A 22,374-nucleotide genomic window follows, 5' to 3' on the forward strand; every position below is an offset into this window, starting at 1 on the left:
CCCTGGATTTGGGGCTGGATGTGCAGGCAGTTGCTCCAAGGGGCTCTTTTTTCCAGGCTCAGCTGGTTTTTAGGAATATTGAGCCATGGCACAGCTGGATTGGGCAGGAAAGGGGCAATAACTCCAAAGGAGACCAATGGAGCTCAAGCAGGGCATTAAATACACTCCAATTAAGCTGTAATTATAATTACTGCTATAAGCTGACCACATTTGTATTGTCAAACCAGACAACCCAACATCTTAAAATAGGTTTAACTCCTATTTTTAATAAAATGGAAGGATGAGTCTCTCTGGAGGTCCAAGTGAGTTGTTATTGTAGGAGCTGCCACGTTAATGACTGGGGGATACATTAAATTTTCCCATGGTTAAAGCGGCTCCTCTTCTGGACAAAATGACTAATTTGGGGGTTTCTGGGGAATTTAAAATCCAGAATCTTCAGCGGGCTTTGCATGGATTGTGCATGTCCTTAATTGCCGCGGTGCCGAGGGCGAACCCGCTGCCCAAACCAATTTCTGGCGTTTTTTCCCCAATCGAACTCCACGCCCCGAACCCGCGCCCGGGGCCGCCTTTTCCCTCCAAAACCGCGCGCGGCCCGCGCGGCGAATCTGCGGCACGGGGCGCCCAGGCCGCGCCACGCCGCGCAAAACCCCGCGGGAACCGGCGGAAAAAAAATCGCAGGGTGCGGCGATGGCGGCGGGACACTCCTGGCGGTGCGGGGCGTGCGGGATGTGCGGAGGGAGCTTTGCGGGATTTGCGGCAGCGCCCGCGGCCCGTGGCGAATCTGCCGCGCCCGCCGCGCCGCGTGCACCGCCCTCCCCAGCGGGGGACGAGGAGGCGGGGCCTACGCGCCGTGATGGTTCGAACGGACCAAAGAGGGCGAGGGTGATGGTCGGAGTGACCAATCAGAGCGCGGAGGGGGCGTGGCCAGCGCGGCCCGGGGCTCCGCCCCTTCCCCGCTCGCAGCCGCTCGGCGCGGCGAGCGCGACCATTTTGCGGGGGGAGCGGCGGGAGCGGGACCGGCGGCGGCCCCGGAGCGCTATCGGGGACCGGGGGGCGAGCAGCGGCACCGGCAGCCGCGGGAGAGCAGGCGGGGACCGGCCGGGCAGCGGAGGCGGCGCTGCTGGTGGTGGTGGTGGTGCCTGCCGGCGGGGAGCGGCGGCTCCGGCGGCGCGGCCTGAGGCGCTGGGCCCAGCGCTCCGCTCGCTCCGGGCGCCCTCAGCGGCCTCGGCGGCCTCAGCGCGCCCGCGTTCCCTCCGCGCCCACCCCCGGGGGCGGCCCGAAGCGCCGGGAAGATGTCCCGGCCCGTCAGGTGGGTGCGGGCGCCGCGCAGGCCGCGCTCCAGGCCGGGCCCATTTTCTCCTCTATTTCCCCTTGTTTTTCCCCGCGCGGTTCGCGCAGCAAACACGGCGCTGGGCCCCGCGGGGGGCACAGGGGTGGGCACCGCCCGGAGCGGGCTTGGCCCACATTTCACAGCCTGGGGAAGGCAGGGAATGTTGTGCGGCCGCCGTGACCCACTTGGCGCGGGGCGGGCGATCCGCGGCCCCTTCCCCGCGGCGGGGCCGGGCCCGGGAGGGGGCGAGGGCTGCGGGGCCACGGGGGCTGTGCGGGAACCACGCTGAGGGGAGGAGCCCGGCAGGAGGAGCGGCAGCAGCGGGAGGAGGAGGAGGAGGACGGGGACACACGCCCTGCGCTGTTCCCGCCCGGCCCCGCTCCGGGGTCGCGTCGCGCTGTCCCCCCGGAGGGGCCGGGCCGGGGGGTTTGGCGTCGCTGGGGTTGTGTCTTTAGTCCTGAGGAGTTGCTGAACTGCTGGAATGTCGTGGTGGGTTCGGAGCTGTACAGCGAGGGGAACTGGTGCCCGTGGGAGCGGCCTGGGGCTGTGTCAGGGAGCGGTGGGTTGGGGGTCAGGGAAAGGCGCTGCCCCCAGAGGGTGGTGGGCACTGACCAGGCCCCCCAGGGCAGTGGGCACAGCCCCGAGGCTGCCACAGCTCCAGGAGAGGTTGGACAACACTCTGAGGCACAGGGTGGGATTTTGGGGTGTCTGTGCAGGGCCTGGAGTTGGACTGGATGGTCCCTGTGAGCCCCATCCAGCTCAGGATGTTCTCTGAACTTGCCTTGTGTCTGAAACTTTGTCGGGGGCAGGAGCAAGTCCTTTTTCACTTTGCAGAGAGAGTAAACTTGGGATTTTAGGAAGGAAACATGGAATTTAAGTTGTTTTTACAGAAAAGGTGGGAAGTCTCCCAAGGTGCTCTCCTAATGCTGTGGAATTGCCCCATTTTCAGGATACCTCAGTTAACTGGTGGTACTTTTGTTCCCAGTGAGCCTGGTCTGGGGTGTGGGTGTATGAAATAATAAATATGAAATGGATTGTGGCTCTAACTCTGACATACATTCATTTGTAGATGATAATTGATGTCTGTAATACATGAGAGTTAAAGAATAAGTGGAACCCAGAGGTGCTTTGCTGAGTAGGGAACTCACTCAGTGATTCAGTTGTTTCATAGCTCATTTTTTGGACCAGCAGCGGGTCCTGCCTGGAGAGGGGAGGGCAAATAAAGCTCCCTGGGATCCAAAAGGTGGATTGAGCCAACTGTGTGTTCCCTGCTCTGAAACTTTGGCCTTCTGCAGGGCAGGATGTTGTGCTGGGTGGGCTCTGATCCCGAGGGGCAGGGCCTGTGCTCCTAAATTAGTGTTGATGAGACTCTGGGACGTTTAATTGCCGGGGATTCCCTTGGCCAGCCCTGGGGTGTCCCTGCAGGGGAGGGGAGAGTTGTGTCTTTAAAGAAACGCTCCTGAGCTTGCTGGGAGTCAAGAACTTTGCAACTATTGCTAAAGAAGAATGAAATGAACCCTCTTGTCCCCCCTGCAGGGTTGTGGAAGGTCTGGTTTGTCTCAGCCCCAGAAAAAAGCACCAAAGTCCAGCAGGTTGTTGGGAGCACCAAACCTGCTGGCACATGTCACGATAGTTGTAACACTCCCCTGCATTAATAGCCCTGCCAGGGGGAAAAAGGTTGATATTCACTGGCTGCTACATTGTATTTATTGCTCTACTAAGAGTGCTCTGCTGGCAGATTTAGACCATTAATAACTTAATTGTGAAATTATTTTATTCTGGCTTTCTCAGCCTGTGGTTGGTCACATTGAAGCTGGTGGAAGGTTCTTCATCATGGTGAGATTTAGTGTTGGGAAGTTTTCCTCTGGTCAGTGTTCTTTGAATCAATTTATGGTGTCTGCTGGTTTCTTGTGAGTATAAAACAGTGAACTTAATCAAATCCAACATATATTCCTGGTTTTTACTGCACTTGTCATGGAATTCTGGCTTAAAACTGAGTCTGGTTGTTGAAGTCAGTTCTTTAAAACTGTTAAGTGGTAACAAAGTCCTGGTGTGTGCAGAGGGTTCATGAGCCAAGTGCTTTCTACACAATTAAATTTCACCTGCCTGGATAATGATGGAGTTTGTACTATTGTTAGAAAAGGCAAGAAGTAAAAAGTAAAGGAACTGAAATCATTGAACCTTTGCATGTGTGGGGGACTCCCCTGAGTCCTGCAAGGGCAGCTGGGGCTGGTGGGGACTTGTCATATCCCTCCAGTGTGAAATAAATTAAATAAAATACTTTGAACCACTTTTTGATGTTTTTCAAGTCAGAATTTTGACTCTCAGTGGATTTGGCTTCTGCTTTTTCTCCCTGGTCACTTCCACTTGTTGGTCCTTCCCTGGAGTGGTGGCAAAGTGAGATGCTGTTAATCATGTTAATTGATTACCTGATATGGGCAGGTGTGGAAATCCCAGGGATTTTTTGGTGGTTCATGTTAAGACTAAAGCCAGTTATGGATTGATTTCAGTGCTTTACATCCTTAATTTTCCTGGATTTGAATCCCAGTCTCTTGTTGGCATTGCAGTCAAAGGTGAAATTTTACCAGCAGGGAAAAAATACTTTATTAAATATAACTTGTTGTTAATGTTGAATGTGGGCAATGTAAAGTGTAAATATTGTGATTCTGGAAAAGCTTCCATGGGGCAGCAGGAAAACAGCAGTTCCTCAGGGACTGGCACTTGAGTGAAGCTGTTTGGTGGCCCAGAGATGGGTGTGGAACTTTGCAGATGAGTAAAAGGATGATCTTTGCTCCTCTTCAGTCTGAAGAGAAACAGAGAGAAGGAAGAGGTACAAAAAAGATCAAAATTCCAGAGAAAACAAGAGATTGCAGGAGGGATTTGGGTTTGGTTCCCCTGCCCTGCACCAGAACAATTCTATGTTAAAATCTGAATTATATTGAGAGTCCAATAGAGCAACAGGCCCAAGGCTGCTTCAGTTGTTGATGGATAAATCATTTATTATTTGCTTTATGGAGCTGCAAGTTGTGTATCCCCAGAAATTCTGCAGATGCCTCCACAGTGCCTGGTCTGACAGACCTTGGAGTCCCCCCAGGCCCACCCCCAAACACCAACCTGTCCTGGGTGAGCCCTGTCTGAGCTCAGCTGGGCCAGTTTGGACAGTCTGACCCATCAGGGAGGTGTTGATGTCCCCAACTGTCCCCACGTGCAGCTCTGCTGGGGAGGGCAGGGCCAATCCCACCCTGCAGGTGTGGCTGGTGGTGCTCTGAGGGCACCTGCAGGTGGCACTTCTGGCTGGGATTTGCATTATCTGTGTGTGAAAAAGGAACCAAAGGTGCTTTTCGTGGCAATAGTTACTAATTTGGCCTCCACGGGGACACCTTTACCCCCTGAATGAGCAGCAGAAAGGGATCCAAGCCCCGAGGGGGAGGGAGTGGCTGTGGCTTCCTTCACACACCCTTGGATGGTTTATTTTGGTTCAATGCTGCGCTTAAAACAGGTACAGAATCTCAGTAACCATTTCATCCATTCCTTGGGTTGTTGTTTTGTGTTTGAGGGGGGGTTGTTGCTTCTGGTTGTCATTTGACCTGAACATTCCTCTGTGACTCGATTTTTGAAGCCTCCCTTTAGTGTTGCTTTTGTGGTTTGTTTTTTTTTCAAATTTGAACTTTCCTCGTGGATTTTAATGCCTGTAGAAATATCTGGGGATCTAAATATCCCCTCAGAAACCCCAGAATATTTCTGATTGCAGTGTCTGTTCTGATGGGTTGGTTTGCAAAGAGGGCTGAGGGACCTCACCAGCTGAAGGTGAGGAACTGCCATACAGTCCTTACTCCTTTTAGAGGCATTCAGTGATCTTTTCACATGTTGATTCTGCTTTTCATCATTTTAAGGTTACAGTGTGGTTGGCATCAGGTACAGGCTGCAAGATCACTCTGCATTTCTGAGTTGTATTTAAATTACCTGAGTGTTACTAAGCCAAGTGCTCCCATCCTGACATGCTGATGAGTTGCTGTTTATTCCACAAATATTGCACTGACAGCTCTTACTAAAACTGCTCTTAGACCCCTCTCTGTACCTTTTCTCCCCCAGTTCATAGAATCACAGAATCATAGAATGGATTGGGTTGGAAAAGACCTCCAAGATCATCAAGTCCAAGCCTTGGGCCAACTCCAGTCCCTTTACCAGATCATGGCACTCAGTGCCACGGCCAATCTCAGTTTAAAAACCTCCAGGGATGGGGAATCCACCCCCTCTCTGGGCAGCCCATTCCAATCCCTGAGCACTCTCTCTGCAAAGGATTTTTTCCTGATCTCCAACTTCAATTTCCCCTGGCAGAGCTTGAGCCCGTCGTGCCCCCTTGTCCTATTGCTGAGTGCCTGGGAGAAGAGACCAACCTCCACCTGGCCAGAACTTCCCTTCAGGCAGTTCCAGACAGTGCTGAGGTCACCTCTGAGCCTCCTCTTCTCCAGGCTGAACACCCCCAGCTCCCTCAGCTTCTCCCCACAGCACTTGTGCTCCAGTCCCTTCTCCAGCCTCGTTGCTCTTCTCAGTTGGGTTGGAAGAGACCTCTGAGCTCATCAAGTCCAACCCTTGATCCAACCCCACTGTGATGACCAGCCCAGGGCACTCTGTGCCCTGGGCTGGTCATCACAGTGGGGTTGGATCAAGAAGTGGTGGATTCTCTGTCCCTGGGGGTGTTTCAGAGGACACTCAGTGCCACATCCAGTCCCTTCTCCAGCCTCGTTGCTCTTCTCTGGCCCCACTCCAGCCCCTCAATCTCTTTCCTCAACTGAGGGGCCCAGAACTGAACACAACACTCAAGGTGTGGCCTCCCCAAGGCAGAGTCCAGGGGAAGGGTCACTGCCCTGGGCCTGCTGGCCACGCTAGTTTGGATCCAGGCCAGGATCCCATTGGCCTTCTTGGCCACCTGGGCACACTGGTGGCTCCTGTTGAGCTTCCTGTCCCTCAGTCCCCCCAGGTCCCTCTGCCTGGCTGCTCTCCAGCCACTCTGTGCCCAGCCTGGAGCGCTGCAGGGGGTTGTTGTGGCCAAAGGGCAGTTCCTTCTCACTTGTACATTTGGATGTTAAGCTGAAATTACTTTGAATTTCAATGCATATTTTAAGCCAGATTGAACAACACTCATCCCAGATGTCCACCAGCCCATCTCTTTATGCTCAGTCCAACTGGATTTACCAAAGAGTCTATTTTTATAGCTGGTTTCTTGCCTTAACATCTTCAAGATTTTGCTGATGGCCAAGAGGCTCTTCATTGACAACACCTGCAATCTCTTTTTCTGGCTCTCCATGAATTTACACCCAGTGTTTGGATCTCCTTGGTGTAGTAAACGTTGCAGTCTCCTGTTGCAAACTCATAATTATCAGCCCTGTTGACAGTTCTAAATAAAACCAGAAGCTGATCCAAAGGAGCTGAATGGTGAGGATAAAGTGAGGAGAAGGACAGGGGGGGCAGCTTGGTTGGTGTTTCTGTCCTTTGGAGCTTCTCTGGCTCTCCTGGGAACTGGCAGATTTTTATCTTCAGTGATATCAGTGCAGATATTCCTTCTTTACTCCACCCTTCTCCTTGCCCTGCAAAATAAGATAATACCAGGAAAGAGCTTTCTGTTTTCCTCTGAAATAGAGATTTATGGTTGGTTTTTTTAATATAAATATCACAACTCCTGTTCACCAGGTGCAGGATTCACTTGGTGGCTGCAAACTCATGGACAGTGCCTGGAGAAAGGATGTTTTCCACAGGGACAATGTTTTTGTCTGTTTTAGCTGGCACTGTTACATTCTCAGTACCTGATTTAATGTGTGTCTGACCAAAGAAGGCAAACATGGGGCTGTGCATGATCAACTTACCAGGTGGAAATACCCATTTCCATCTTGCTCGTTAGATCAGAGGTGTCCAAACCTGCAAATTCTGCTTTTTTCCCCCCCTATTTATGCCTTTGTAGGGAAGAAATCCCTAATATTTGGTATTTAACCAAACCAGACATCTTATTTAGTAACTTGATTGCTCCTCAGGTAAAATCATAGAATGGATTGGGTTGGAAGAGACCTCTGAGATCATCAAGTCCAACCCTTGATCCAACCCCACTGTGATCACCAGCCCAGGGCACTCTGTGCACTCTGTGCCCTGGGCTGGTGATCACAGTGGGGTTGGATCAAGACATGGTGGATTCTCCTTCAGTGCCACATCCACAGAATCATAGAATGGACTGGGTTGGAAAAGACCTCCCAGATCATCAAGTCCAACCCTTGGGCCAACTCCAGTCCCTTTACCAGATCATGGCACTCAGTGCCACGGCCAAGCTCAGTTTAAAACCTCCAGGGATGGGGAATCCACCCCCTCTCTGGGCAGCCCATTCCAATCCCTGAGCACTCTCTCTGCAAAGAATTTTTCTGATCTCCAACTTCAATTTCCCCTGGCAGAGCTTGAGCCCGTCGTGCCCCCTTGTCCTATTGCTGAGTGCCTGGGAGAAGAGACCAACCCCCACCTGGCCAGAACTTCCCTTCAGGGAGTTCCAGACAGTGCTGAGGTCACCTCTGAGCCTCCTCTTCTCCAGGCTGAACACCCCCAGCTCCCTCAGCCTCTCCCCACAGCACTTGTGCTCCAGTCCCTTCTCCAGCCTCGTTGCTCTTCTCACTTGGGTTGGAAGAGACCTCTGAGATCATCAAGTCCAACCCTTGATCCAACCCCACTGTGATCACTCTGGCACTCAGTGCCCTGGGCTGGTGATCACAGTGGGGTTGGATCAAGACATGGTGGATTCTCTGTCCCTGGAGGTGTTTCAGAGGACACTCAGTGCCACATCCAGTCCCTTCTCCAGCCTCGTTGCTCTTCTCTGGCCCCGCTCCAGCCCCTCAATCTCTTTCCTCAACTGAGGGGCCCAGAACTGAACACAACACTCAAGGTGTGGCCTCACCAGGGCTGGGTACAGGGGAAGGGTCACTGCCCTGGGCCTGTGAGATGGGTCAGGAGGCAAAATCTGCAGCAGGACTGGCTGTTGGAATGGGATGTGAATCCCTGGATGAGGAGCCATCAAAGCCTTGTCAGTGTTTGTGTTCCTGGATTGGTGTTTTCCCCCTCGGGCTGTGAGTGGCTCTTGCTGCTCGTGGACTTTGCTCCACTCACACGTGCTCTTGAGGCTTGGATGGGATTCAACCTGTAGGAATCAGTGACTGCTCTTGCCTTCCTTTCATTCTCCTGTTTGTTTGTTTGGGTTGTATTTTTGTTTGTTTTTTTTCCGTAGGATTTGTTTTGTGTTTTGGTTTCTGATTGTTTTCAGAGTCTCGGTGTAGGGTGGAAACAGAATTTGGGAGGTACTTGTGCAGCTTAAAATTGATTGAAATGGATCAAGAGCCACAACAGAGATGACTTTGAGTATCTTTCAGCTGAGCAGTTCTTGATGTTCTGTGGGAGCTGAAGGTGGAGCTGCCCAGTCCTGCCCTGCAGAGCAGGAGAGGGGAAATAGAGGAAAGGGTGGATCTGGATCCATGGGGCTGGTGTGGCTGCTCCTTCAGTGCCTCTCAGCTCTGAGATGCTGGGGAGGGACTTCATCCATGTTTTCCTGACTTTTCAAGCTGTCCCAGTGAGCTCATGTGATGATTCCTGCAAAATCAAATTGATTTGGGCCAAAATCATAGAATGGATTGGGTTGGAAAAGACCTCTGAGATCATCAAGTCCAACCCTTGATCCAACCCCACTGTGATCACCAGCCCAGGGCACTCTGTGCCCTGGGCTGGTGATCACAGTGGGGTTGGATCAAGACATGGTGGATTCTCACTCAGTGCCACATCCACAGAATCACAGAATGGATTGGGTTGGAAAAGACCTCTGAGATCATCAAGTCCAACCCTTGGGCCAACTCCAGTCCCTTTACCAGATCATGGCATGTCCAATCTCAGTTTAAAACCTTCCAGGGATGGGGAATCCGCCCCCTCTCTGAGCAGCCCATCCCAATCCCTGATCTCTCTCTCTGCAAAGAAGTTTTTTCTGCTCTCCAACTTAAAAATATTAAAAAGGATTGTCAGAAGTGACTGTGGAGGGAGGGGGTGTTCAAATATCTGGGCCCTTTTCCAGCTGTGCCTCCTCCTCCCATTCCCTGTGAGTTGTTACAGGGAGGGTTTGGAGTCGTTATCAGTTAACTCAAATGTAATTGGTTTTGTGGCTGCTTTGATTCCCTCTGGTGGCTGCATTTCAGGGCAGTTACATCTTGTCAACAAAGTAGTTGGGACTTGATTGACAAGGTGCTAATAAAACACCCACCAGTTATTTATATTTCACTTTTGAGGCCTCAGTAAGTTGGAGGAGCAGATCTGGTTTTCTTGGCCAGTCAGGCATCACTTTCAGTCGGAGCTGCTTGTGCAGGTAACTCCTTTTGTGTGGAATTGGCCATTGCATTGGCACTGTTGGTGATCCCTCAGTGCCACTCTCAGGCTGGTTCAAGGGCAGAGGAGCTGCCAGAGAGGGGAACAATTTCAGGTTCATTCACTAAAAACACAGTTTGGGGAAATGAGTGTTTGGTCTCACTGGGTGACACAGCCAGGCAGAGTGACAGCTCTGACACCTTCCTGGAGTCACTGCAGCTCCTGCAGGAAACCCCCAGAAGGGCCAGGGGAAACTTGGAATGCTTTGGGAACAGGGATCACACAGGAACCAACATCCCAGGAGAAGGTGTGAGTGTGTCTGTGGGGATACTGAGCTGTGAGAGGCAGAACAGAGAGCTCAGAAATGAGACTGATGACAATAGGGGTGTATTTATCAAAAAGCATTTTCAGGCTCAGATTATAATCCAGACTCCTGTAATATTTCCTTAGGAAAATGCTGGAATATCCTGTGTGTTCACCTGGGGAGGTGACTGACTGTGAGAGTTTCCTTGGGATATTTCTGGGCTACAAATCCAGCACTGGAACCAAGGAAGTGGAACTTCCTTGTTACTTAAAGAAAGTTTTTGTCTCTGTAGTTGTGATCCCTAATTTATTTTTTCCCTGTTTTTTCCCAGGAACAGGAAGGTGGTCGATTATTCCCAGTTTCAGGAATCAGATGATGCTGGTAAATGACTTTTCCCTTACCAGTATAATATTCTTGGGCTAAAGCAGTTAATTAGTGCCATATATATTAATTATTTTATTTTAAACTCAAATTCCAAGGAGTTTCTGCTCTTCACAGCCTGAACTGTTAATAAGTATTTGAAAAATATAATGATTTTTCATATGTTTTGTATTAAACAAACAATAGTGATAGAAATCTTATTATTTAATGCTTTATTGTTGTAGTGCCCTGGGGCCCTTGGCAGCAACTTCTCCTTGCTCTGTGTTATGTTCTGAATCTCCCTGATGCCACTTTTTCTACAATAAAATATGTTTTCCATTTATTTTAGTGGACTCTACTTGAGCCCATAATATCAGACATTGGGGGGATTGCATCTAAAAAAACCCCCAATCTTTATGTTCTGTGTGAATTCAAACATGGAACATGTTTTGAGTTCTTAGAAGGCAGACACGAGGCTGCTGTTTGTTATCAGGTTCTGCTGGTAATTAATATGAAGCAAATATGTTAATTGCAGCCCTGTTACTCATTAATAAGGTTACTGTGTAATAGTTGTAAAAAGTTGTGCTGTAAACTCCTGTATAATGACATTCTTTTTTTCCCATCATAGGACAGTGAGTTGTGTTTGCTGTTAAAAACATGTAGAAATTCCTATTAATATGAATTTTTTATAGGTTTATATAATAACTGCCTAACTGTAAAATGAGATTTTTATGTTTCTAAATACCCCTGTGTCAGACTTGACTGTACAGACTTGACTGTAACCTCATTTATTGTGCTGTTGGCAGCAGAAAAGGGAAATCTCCAGTTAAAGACAGGACTTTGCTTCCATAAAATCTTGTTTGAGGCTTTGGGATGTTGTTTGGTTGTTGCTGTGGTGTTTTTCCTTGTTTGTTTTTTAAGAGTCTCTCTTTGTTGTGTGTGAGATGCTCAGTTTAAGTTAGAGCTGAGGAGTTCAGTTTGCTGGGAAGTGGGAGTTGGATTCAAGCCCATTTTCTCCATCCCACCCAGATGAAGATTATGGAAGAGATTCGGGTCCCCCATCCAAGAAAATCCGCTCGTCTCCCCGAGAGGCCAAAAACAAGAGGAGGTCTGGGAAGAACTCTCAGGAGGACAGGTAAGGGAAGCACTTGAGCTGTTGGGAATGTGTCTCCAAGCTTGTCCTGTGTGTGGGGAGCAGGATCTCTCTCCCACAGGGAATTGGAGTGAGTGGAGTTCAGGTCTGCAGTGTGAGATGGATGGGGAGCTCTCCCTGACTCTCACGGTATAATTGGCAGCTGGGGTGGCTCTCCAGGTGAGTTCTGGCAGGGTGCAGGTCATTGTCCAGTTTGCAGCATGCTCAGAGATTGAATGGGGAGGGGCATTTGTGTTGTGCTTCTTTTTTTCTCATTCTGTCTTAATTCTTAACCACAGTCACTGAGTTGCTCCAGTTCTCAGGGATGCCCTGCTGAACTCCCAGGGAAAGTTTCCTGCAGAGTGAGGATATCTCCCATTTCACAGCCATGGTCCTTAAATGGTTGCCCTAACACCTGTCAGATCATTTCTCTGTTTTCAGGACAGACAGAGCCTCAGGGGGGAAGTTCTGCCACCTGGTTCTTGTTCTTTTATTCTCCCTCAGAGATCAGATCCTTTGAGAGAGCCTGGACCAAACCAGTGCCAGTTCAGAGCTGGTGCAGCTCCTGCCCAGAGTGGGATCTAAACAATGACATAAAGACCTATTCAGAATAAACCTTTTTTCCCTTTTAGATTCAGCACATAAACCATCCAAATTATGGCTAAAATGGGAGCCATGTTGGTGGGGGTCAGAGTGAGGTGTGTGGTTCTCCTCAGCCTGGTTGTTTCACTGGACTCCATGGAATTTGTGTCCTCCAGAGTTTGAGCATCATCTCCCCAGCTGTGATTGCTGCATAAACATCCAAGTAATCCCAGAGTAAAATGTCTCAATGTCCAGGAAAAGTGAATGTTTCCCAGCCTAGACATCAGTTTGCTCCTTAAAAATTGTTATTTTCCACACAACAGTGACTGAAATCCAAGTCAAAAGAGCAGAGTCCAACTTTGATCTTTCTCTCATTTGCAGTGAGGATTCAGAAGACAAAGATGTGAAGACTAAGAAGGATGATTCACACTCAGCAGGTAACTCCATTGTGCTGATACAGCTTCAAAATAGGCACTGAATCTTCCAAACCAGTTGGTGAGAGTTGCAGGAGTAGATTTGACACAGATTGACTAGAGGAGCAGCACTTTTAATACACTGACTTCAAGCTGGATTCTGCCTCTATTAATTCCCACCCTGGTTTGGGATAATGTTTTTTTTTTTTTGTGTAATGTGATGGTACTATAAAGTTGTCCTCACAGGTGGGTGGGTTTGTTAATCTCTGCCCTGTAGTTTTCATCCATATTTCAAAGTTACACAAGAAGCTTCATCTTGGTACCTTTTCCTTGCAGATGAAGATTTTGGCAGTGAAGATGATGACATAGGAGCAGATGATGGCAAAGCTGACAGTGACTATGAGAGCTCTCAAAAGAGCAAAAAAGGAAAAAAGGCTAAACCAGACAAGAACAAGAGAGCAGCCTCCAAATCCAGGAAAAGGCCTGCAGGTAAAAAAAAAACAAGAAAGAAAAGTCAGAAAAAGAAGTTGCTGGTAGTTGGGTGACCACAGAAAGGTGTTTATTTGTTGAATGTGAGTGTGTTGTCCTCACAGCTCAGTTATTAAGTGTCTTGATTAAGTCTCTTGATTAATGACCTGACCTTTGCCCACGAGCTGCCTCGAGGCAGGGGGGCTGAGCTGGGTGTTCATCACAACTTGGTGGCTTTTGCTGCAGAGGACAGTGAGGATGAGAAGGAGGACCACAAAACCGTCCGCCAGCAGCGACAGGCGGCGTCCAAAGCGGCCTCCAAACAGCGGGAGATGCTCATGGAGGACGTGGGCAGTGAGGAGGAGGAGCAGGAGGATGATGAGGCCCAGTTCCAGGAGAGTGAGTAAATGGGACTGGGAAAAGGGTTTAGTGCCAGAGGGGAGTTTATGGGTTTGGCCACACAGCAAAAGGAGCAGAGTTTGCTTTTTGACTGTGACACTGAAGGCATCAGTTGTCCTTGTTGGCAATTTCCTTCCCAACAGACCAAGCTTAGGCTTTCCACACCTAAAGTTCCTGCTCCAAGCTGTGTGTGTTTTCCAAAGAGGTGTGTCTTTGTAAGCAGCCCTGAAGGATTATTGTAAAGCTCTCAGTGCTTCTCACTGTCCCTCTGGGTTTAAGGCATTGGTGCCACTTTCAGGTGATGTAAAAACTGAATTAAATTTTTCAGCACAGCAGATCAGTGGAAGCTCCCAAGGTCCTGTCTCCCAGTTTAACTGGCAGGTCCCTCAACTGCATCTTCTGCTCCCTTTGCTCTTTTCCCACAAAACCTGAACTTTCTTTCTGCTTCCAGCAGATTCAGGAAGTGATGAAGACTTCCTCATGGAAGATGATGATGACAGTGATTATGGCAGTTCAAAAAAGAAGAATAAGAAGGTCTCCAAGAAATCCAAGCCAGACAGGAAAGAAAAGAAAATGCCCAAGCCCAGGCTAAAGGCTACAGGTGAGGCTGCAAAGGAAGGGCTCAGTTTGCTTTAGAGACCTGAATTGTGTCTTTTTTTTCTGCTTTAAAGGACTTGGTGGAAATCTTGGAGCCAGTAGCCACCCACAGAAATGTTGGAGGGCTAAATTTGCCCTGATAAAAGCTGTAATAGAAGTAATGTGGTGGTTTAATTCTTACTTTAGGGGCTGAATTAGTATTCAACACTACACAGTATTCAAAACCTTCCCTATTCTTACTCTTTATGCCTTGTAGCCAAATAAGAGAATTTGTGGCTTTGTTTGGGACTTTGTGATGTTTTCAGGGTGGAGGGAGGTGGGGAAATCTGAACCAAAGGAAAAAGGGCTGCATTTCTGCAGGAGGATTAAACTTAGAGTAGTGATGTATGTTCTGGTGTGACAAGAGCTGTGTTCATTTATGGTGCCATGTCCAGTAATTAGGCAGGACTTGGCAATTAAATACCTTTAAAGTCTTGGTAGCTGCTAATACAGAGTTCAAACCCCAATGTGGGGGGGGTATGGCCAAAGCAAAATGGAACCTGCTGCTGAAGTGAGTTGTAAATCCTGTTTGTGGCTCTCTGTGTGTGCTGATGGTGAGTTTGACAAGGCCTTTCTCATTTCAGTGACCCCCAGCCCAGTGAAAGGCAAAGGCAAGGCAGGTCGCCCCACAGCCTCCAAGGCCACGAAAGAAAAGACCCCGTCCCCCAAAGAAGAGGATGAAGAGCCTGAAAGCCCCCCAGAAAAGAAAAAATCAGCCAGCCCTCCACCAGAGAAGTCAGGGGATGAGGGATCTGAAGATGAAGCACCCTCTGGTGAAGATTAAATGGCAGTTGAGGAAATCTTTGTTTAAAAAAAAAAAAGAGAAAAAAAAGAAAAAGGAAAAGAAAAACATACTTAGGGGTAGAACACGGTTTTGGCTGTGGCTTGACTCATGGGCTTTGAATGCTGTCTTTACTTTCAGCTGTTTAATACAGTGTATCCTTTTTTAATAAGAGGAAACCCTTATACAGTAATATTTTGAAGTCAATGTTCTCTGTTGGCCATTCCGTTCTCCCTCCCCCACCAAATCTGAAAGCCATTTGAGACAAATTAACTGACCATCAAATATATTTTTTTTCAAGGGATATTGCAGTTGTGAAGCAATAAGGTTTGAGACTGATAATGTGGAAACCATACTTAAAAATCCTTAAGTAGAATAGATTTCCCAGTGCTGGTAAGAGTTGTTTAAAACTATTATTCTGTATTTGAATATATGGGAAAAAAATGAACCTATGCTTTAACAGACTTTGTTGAGACAAATTCACTCTCAGAAAAAATGTAGTTGATGTAATTCCAGTGGAGGCAAAGGAGACCCAAGGAGTAAACCTGTGTCTTGGATTCAGGCACGTTTGTCATGGAAAGCAATCAAGAGACTCAGAGATGGTCCAGTGTCTTTGGTTTAGAAAAGACCCTCCAATTATGATGGGAGATTTTTTTTGTCTTTGCTGGATAGAAAACTGTTCTGCTGTAGGCAAATTGCAGCCCATTCTATACAAATCCAGATAACTCTCCAAGCTTCCCACATCCATTAACTCCACTTTGGTCCTTCAGGGTTGGCTGTAGGTGGGCAGAATAAGGAAGAGAAATTGCAAACAACTTTTAAAACCAGTTTCCATTTGGTATTGTGGAAAATGTCTTCAGAGTTTTTCCAAGGGCAGAAACCCCCAATGGATAATGTCAGAGTAAATTCTTCAGCTTTTGGGGCGAGGGATGTGAAGCAGAGGATTCCTGTAGTGCTCTGGTCAGTCTTGGATCCCATGAGTCAGGCCTCAGTGTTTCTCTCCTCTCCCTCTGTCCTCAGAGAAGCTCTGGTGGTCCCTCAGCCTGTGCAGCTGCAGAGGGCACAGCAGGCAGGGAACATCCATCAGCCCACTCCCATCCCTCCTGTCCCTCCATCCCCCCCGGGCCAGGCTTTGCTCCCACCCCTGCTGGCCCCTCCTGAGCCTGGGAAGTGCTGGTGGGAGCCTGGGAAGGTGGAGCTGGGAGGGAGGGGAGTGTTGGGGGCAGTGGGGCAGGGCTGTTGTTCCAGAAGGAGAGCAGGATGTCCCTCTAAATGCAGGACACTCGAGATGTGTGTGGTTGGTGGCATTTTAATGTGTTTTTATCAAAGCAGCCATATCCTTTTTGCTTTTTTAAACCTCCCTTAAGCTACACAAACCTTGGTTTTCAAACCCTGATACAGAGGTTGCTGCCATGTTTGTTGGTGGAAATACTGAAAACTGGACCTGCCATTTTTCTTTCTTTTTTTTTGTTTCCTTTAAACCCTTTGTGCTTCTGTATGTTGCTCACAGTTATCTTCCAGCTGACAAGCTTTGCATCCTGTTTTTTTGTCACAGAACTACACATTTTGTAACCAGCCTCTTGAAGGTAACATAAGGCAGCTAATTAGTTGGATCTCTGGCAGCACATACCTACCAGATCTCTAATCCTGTTTGGATTTTAGAGAGCTCTTAGTTGTGATACACTAAATATGATCAGGAAGGACACTTGGCTGAATCCATAGGGAGGCTGAGGATGCTGAGCACAGAGTGGAGCTCAAATGGGGAATGGAATATTAAACACAACAGCCAAGTGATTGTCTTGTGTGGTTCATAGCCCTGGTTTTTATTGAGGCTGGTAAATTACTTTACCTTGGCTTATAAAGTTTAAGTTCTCTAACGTTCTTTACTCTCATGAAACTACTGTTGCCGTTACAATAAAGATGATCGTTGTTTCCATTGTAAATCTTTGATTTTTTAAGGGGTTTAACTCTGCAGAACAGCTGGAGTGAGGCACCAGTCTTGAAAAAGAAGTGAATGTGATCCCCACACCCCTTCCCTGATCTCTGGGAGGGCAGAGTCTCCTGCATTCCCTCTGCTCCTGCTCCTGTGCTTCTTGGGTATGTGGGGAGATAAATGGCCGTGTTTTAAACACCAGTTGAAGGAAATTTGGGGGTAGCAAACACTTCTGCAAGTGTCTGGTTCACACACTTGTTCCCCCTCAGTCCAGACTCTGTTCCAAGCTGCTCTTGCCCATTGGGTTCTTAGGGGATTTTTTTGGTATTAAAGTGTACAGGGATTATTCCAGCTGATCTGGTCAAACAACTGAGTCTTCACCTGCTAGACCAGATCTTTCTGAACTCTGTATTTTGTAAATTCCACTTCAAATATATTTCTGAGGGTTTTTTCCTAATGGTTAAGAAAAGTTAAGGCTGTGAAAAATCTGTTGGCCTCAGTTCAGGTTTGGGACTGGATTATTTTATGCCCTTTATCTCCCAGAGCTGTTCTGCTTTCTCCCACAGTCATTGCAGGCTGCAGGATCCTGTCTGAGGCTGTCACAACCCAAACACTCTGGGAATCCTGTCCCTTGGGGGTTTTATAACCTTCTCTAAATCCTCCTGTTTTGCTGATTTATGCAAACACTACACCCCAGTGGTCTCTTGGTTCCTCTGTTAGAAATGCAGCAGTTCACATTCATGTTTTTATCATTTTTCAGCACACACCATTTTTCAGCAGCAGCACCTTCACATTTTTCAGTGTCCTTTTGAATTAATTTGTGTTGAGCATTCTGATTTCTTGAAGGGAAGCTGTGCAAATGCCTTTCTTTGGGAGCAGGAATAGTTCTTCATGGAGCAGAAGGTTTCATTCCCAGGAGAAGGCTTTGACAAGATGGTCCTCTGTTCACAGCTGTAGCTTTGGAGCCCTTGCAGGGAGGTAAAGAGAAGCATTCCAAAGTTCAGTCAGTCTGGAGCCCTGCCCTGCTCTTACCCCCACAAAATAGGAGTTTATAATTTGCTTTTTATGTTCTTTTGGCCATTCTGAGTCCACACCACCACGTCAGGTGTTGCAGTTTATTCCAACAGCCCTGCCTGGAACTGCCCACAAGGTTTGAGGAGTCAGAAGGGGCAGTTTCAGTTGGAATTGCACACTAAAGTCTGTGTGTGATCAGCAGGGGGGCTGAGCTGAACAGGCTTCAGAGGGGGCTCTGGGGGAGAGCCTGACCCGAAGGGGCAGCTGAGGAGCTTTGATTTTAACTTCATCAAAGCAGAGGAGTGGGAAGGGAGAGAAGCAGCACCCGTGGGTGACTCCTGTGCCAGGTACTGGTGCTGAGTGTGCCCAGCTCCTGTGCCAGCACAGCAGGTGATGGACAGCCAGGGCAGTGGCAGAACATCTGCTGGAATTCCTGACTTTTTCCCTTTTTTTTCCCTTTTTCCCCCCCCTCCACTAATGATGGTCACAAAGGTACAATAGACACCAAGGCACCCAGGTTGAGGAGGGAGGGAAGCAAACTGTAACATGCTGGAAGCTTTTGAGCTGTAGAAACTGGTGCTTTGCTTTCTGTAATTTGTTTGTGAAGTGTTTATTTTTATAACAGATCATATTGTTGAACACATGGTTGGTTCTTCAAAGCTACAAACTGCTGGGTGAGTTTGGGGCTGGCTGGAGAAGTGGATGTTCATCTGCTGGGGGAGGCAGGTGTGGAAGTGAAGCAGAGGGATATTTGAAGGGACACTGTCACAAAGTAGTTGCTGAAATAACAGGAGATGACAGTTTGGGGGTCACATCTATGTGGAAAATATATATTCTATATGTATATGATCAAATAGAAGATGTTCCCTGAACTTCTGAGTATTTTCCTGTGGTTTTGGGAGGTTTAAATATGAGTTCTAAGAGGAAGCAACACTAACTGTGCTGTTCTTACTGCCCAAGGGGTGACTTTCTGGTTTTTAAGTGCTCTGAGGAACATCAGAGCTCTCAGTCCTGACTGTCCTTTTGAGGCCTCCCCAAATCAAGTGTGTCCTCCCTCATTTTAGACTTCCCACTTCAGCAGTTGACTGGCATTTGAATGTCTTTCCATGGAACTCTTTCTACTAAAAACAAACCACAAATATTTCTAAGTCTAGTCAAGTCCTGCCATGTGCTGACTCTGTATCAACCACTGCTGGCCCCAGCTCAGCCTTCCTGCCCCTGGTCCAGCATGCTCAGTGTGACTGCAAACCACCTTTGTGCATATGCTTTGTATATTGGGGCAAGGGGTTTTTTATATATATATTTTGGGAGGGGGGAGTGGGTGGGATGGAGGAATCCTCAATCAGCTTCAGCCAGACTTGCTGTGTCTCTGGTGTGTGAGTGCTCAGGTGTGAGTGGCACATGGGAGTGGCTGACACCTGGTTCCCTTTGTGTTCACAAGACTGGGGAGTTTTACTTGCTCTCTTTTTTAATTTCTTTTAATTATCCCCCCCCCTCCTGCAGAAGCAATTGTTACAGAATTAAAATTGTAAATAAGAGCTACGTAATTTTTCATTTCACATCATGTCACAGCAGACCCTGAATAATCAGTTTGAAAAGGTAGAGGAGACTCCAGGTAGGGCCTTGGGCCTCTGCAAGGCATCATCACATGGTATGCAATGAATATTTGTCTGGAGTATTTGCTGAGCTTTTCTAAAAATCAGGCTCTTTGCAGTTCCCCTCCCCATCCTTTTAATTTTGATTTTTTTTTTTGAACCTCAAGAGCAGAGAGAGAAGGGGCAGCTGCAAAGAGTCACTCTGGGCCCAGTGGGGTTGGCAGCTCTTGCAATACCTGGACAACACTGAGACCCACATGGTACTGAGAGTTAAGTCTGAATGTAACATTACTGCTTTATTTAAAAGGCAAAAGAACCCCACAACTTTCTTCTTTTTTTCTTATTTTTTTGTTCTGTTTTTCCAAGGGGTTGAAGTGAACAGGACTGTTGACCATGTTTGTGACTTTATAGGTGCAACATTCATTGGTAGAATTGTGTGATGGTCTTTTGTGCTACTTAATTTGACATATTCCAGTCTCTGTATGTACCTGCAAAGAAAGAAAAAAAAAATAACAACCCCCTGCTTTGCTTTTCTTGAAAGGGTTCCCAGGACTGCAAACCTGCTCCTGAGCTCTGTTTTAAGTATGTGTATCCTTTGCTTGTATTTTGTATTAAAAAAAGAACCACAAGGAAAAAAAGAACCCTTTATTGTTCAGCATGTTGGAATTGTGTCCCCTCTTTTATTTTTCTCCTTTTTGGAATATATTAAGCAACTCATTCTTCTGTATCTTTTATTTTCTTTTGTAAACTTTTTGGTTTTGTTTAAAAATGGCTTTATAAAAGGGCTTTTATAACCCATAAACACGAGTTGTGTAATTTTTCTGCTGTTTGGAGGTGTCGTCCTTCTCTGGTTGGTTTTTCTTTGAATGTCAGGTGGAAAATGGGTTCATCTTCCAGGATGTGTGATGGTTTGGGATTGATTCCTTGGATAGGCTGAGGAGGTAAGTCTGGGTTTGGCCAGTTGGGCAGGTGTGACCTTCCCATGACTACCTGTGAGGAGAGGGGGAGAACTGAAGAATTAAAGAATTAATTAAAGAATGAAGCCCTGCTGGCTGTGGAGAACAACCTGTGCTCTCACAGGAGAATTGTGGGTTGAGATCTTTAAATTCAAACCCAATCTGAGCGAGGGATGATGAACAAGAGTCCAAACCCCTTGGCAATCACCTTCCCCTGCAGCAGCCAAAGTATTTCTGCTGCCCAGGTGTGCCCAGCAGTGCCAGGAGCTGCCCCACCGCCCGTCCCTGGGGAACAGACCCCTCTTGTGTCCACCAGGGATTTGGGATAAATCATCTCAACCCTCTAAATCACCATCAGTTGGTTGTCCTGCCAGTGTGGAGGGTTTGGCCCAGGCCCGGGGTGTTTGTCCCACACCCTGGAGGTCCCGGTGACTGTGAGTTTATTCTCGTAATAAATCCATTTTTCGCCCCATTTCCCGCAGCATCCGAGCCGAGTTTGGAGCCGGTTTTACCGATTTGGGCTCATTGTCGGTGTCCTGCCCGCGCTGTGCCAGGAGGGGGCGCGCTGGGACGGCGCCTTGGCCCTTCCCTTGGGATGCGTTGGGAAACCTGGAATGCCACCCTGGAATGCCGTGCTGGGCAGGTGTGTCACCATTGGCACCGTAAGTGGTGGCTCCTGCCGGTGGTTTGTGTTTCATTTGTGTGCACTAAAACCTGAAGTGGATCATCAGGACAAACCCCTGGAATAGTTTATTTGCAGGGATAAGGCTGAAGCTGCTCCTGGAATCCAAAGGGAACATATTTTCCTGAAGGTTTGGGATGGTTCTAACCCAGTGAGTAACTTTGGTGTGTGTTGTCACAGGACACAGAACCAAAACGGAGTCGTGATCTCAGTGTTTGGTCCTGGGTGCTCAGACAGGAGAGCAGGGCAGGGTTAATTAATATATTTGTTTTCAGGGGCTGTTTGAAGAGCTTTATGAAATGCCACCTCCATTCCTGGCTGCAGGTTCTCCACCTGTCCCCTTTGTTTCACCCCACAGGGGTTAAAATGAGGTTGTGTATCCCAGGAGGGTCTGGTGTTGGATCTGCTGCTGGCAAAGGTGCTCCAGGATTTTGGAATGGGATAAAGGGCATGGAGGAGCTGCTTTAATCTCTCTACTTGTGGCATTCCTGCCTTTTCCTCTGGACCACAGCAGCCAGTTAACCCTGCCAGGTATTCCTCCCTCACTGCTGTGGCATCTGCAGCCCTGACAGGGATTCCTGACCTGGAGCAGCCTCAGTTTCCTTCAGGTGCTGCTCCACTTCACCTCTGGGCTGTTTTTCTCCTCAGCTTTGCTCTTCTGAGCCCAGTGCACTTCTGGCTGCTCCATCCTGTTGGCAGATGCTCTGCCAGCACAACTTCAGGAAACTTCCCCAACCCAAGTTCCCCTTGGCTCTGGAGTGTTTACAGGGAATTAATCCCAGAAACAAATGATTTGTGTTCAGATTTTCTGGACGTGCATCTGAGCAGTGGACACGGATGAGGTTCAGTAACTCCAGCAAGTGCTGCCAAACTGGGGGGAATAAGATTCCCTTGGCAAACAATCTCTCTTGTCAAGTTTTAATCTGAGAGAATTTTGCCTCAGGAATATCCTGTTTTGTTCCTTTTGGTAGGATTTGGTTCTAGGATGAAAACCAAAGTCAAAAAGTGGAATTCAAGATGGGACCTGTTTGCTCTCAGGCACAGGGGGGGATTTTGGGGTGTCTGTGCAGGGCCAGGAGTTGGAATCAGTGATCTCTGGGGGTCCTTCCAGCTCAGAATATTCCATTATTCTGTTCTTGCCCATTTTGCATGTTGAAGGAAACATGGAAAAACTATGGAAATTTGGGATTCCCACCTTTAAAAATCTTGTGAAGTGAAGTCAGGACTGATTTTTTTTTCTTTTAAAATAGTCTCTACTTGGACTTCTTTCTGTATCTGAATTACGGTGACGGCGGGGGAATTAATTACGGTAGCGGCGGGGTAATTACGGTACCGGGTAATTACGGTACCGGGTAATTACGGTAATAATGACATTATGGTAGCGGCGGGGTAATTAATTACAGTGATGGCGGG

At 48.0% G+C, this 22,374-nt stretch overlaps 1 protein-coding gene across 2 annotated transcripts; it reads left to right on the top strand.

Moving 5' to 3' along the window:
• The first annotated feature begins 946 nt into the window (after positions 1 to 946).
• Positions 947 to 20,130, top strand: NUCKS1 (nuclear casein kinase and cyclin dependent kinase substrate 1). 2 transcript variants are annotated; one of them, XM_071578449.1, is made up of 8 exons: positions 947 to 1,309; positions 10,342 to 10,391; positions 11,400 to 11,505; positions 12,466 to 12,521; positions 12,834 to 12,986; positions 13,212 to 13,364; positions 13,816 to 13,965; positions 14,585 to 20,130. In XM_071578449.1, the coding sequence occupies exons 1-8, from the start codon at positions 1,293 to 1,295 to the stop codon at positions 14,782 to 14,784; spliced, it is 885 nt and encodes a 294-aa protein (XP_071434550.1). In that variant the 5' UTR covers positions 947 to 1,292; the 3' UTR covers positions 14,785 to 20,130. The 2 variants fall into 2 exon arrangements, with proteins under 2 accessions (XP_071434550.1, XP_071434551.1); XM_071578450.1 differs by having other exon boundaries at positions 948 to 1,309; positions 13,819 to 13,965.
• Positions 20,131 to 22,374: the final 2,244 nt, after the last annotated feature.

Source organism: Pithys albifrons, chromosome 28 (genome assembly GCF_047495875.1).
Source record: "Pithys albifrons albifrons isolate INPA30051 chromosome 28, PitAlb_v1, whole genome shotgun sequence".
Taxonomy (NCBI): Eukaryota; Metazoa; Chordata; class Aves; order Passeriformes; family Thamnophilidae; genus Pithys; species Pithys albifrons.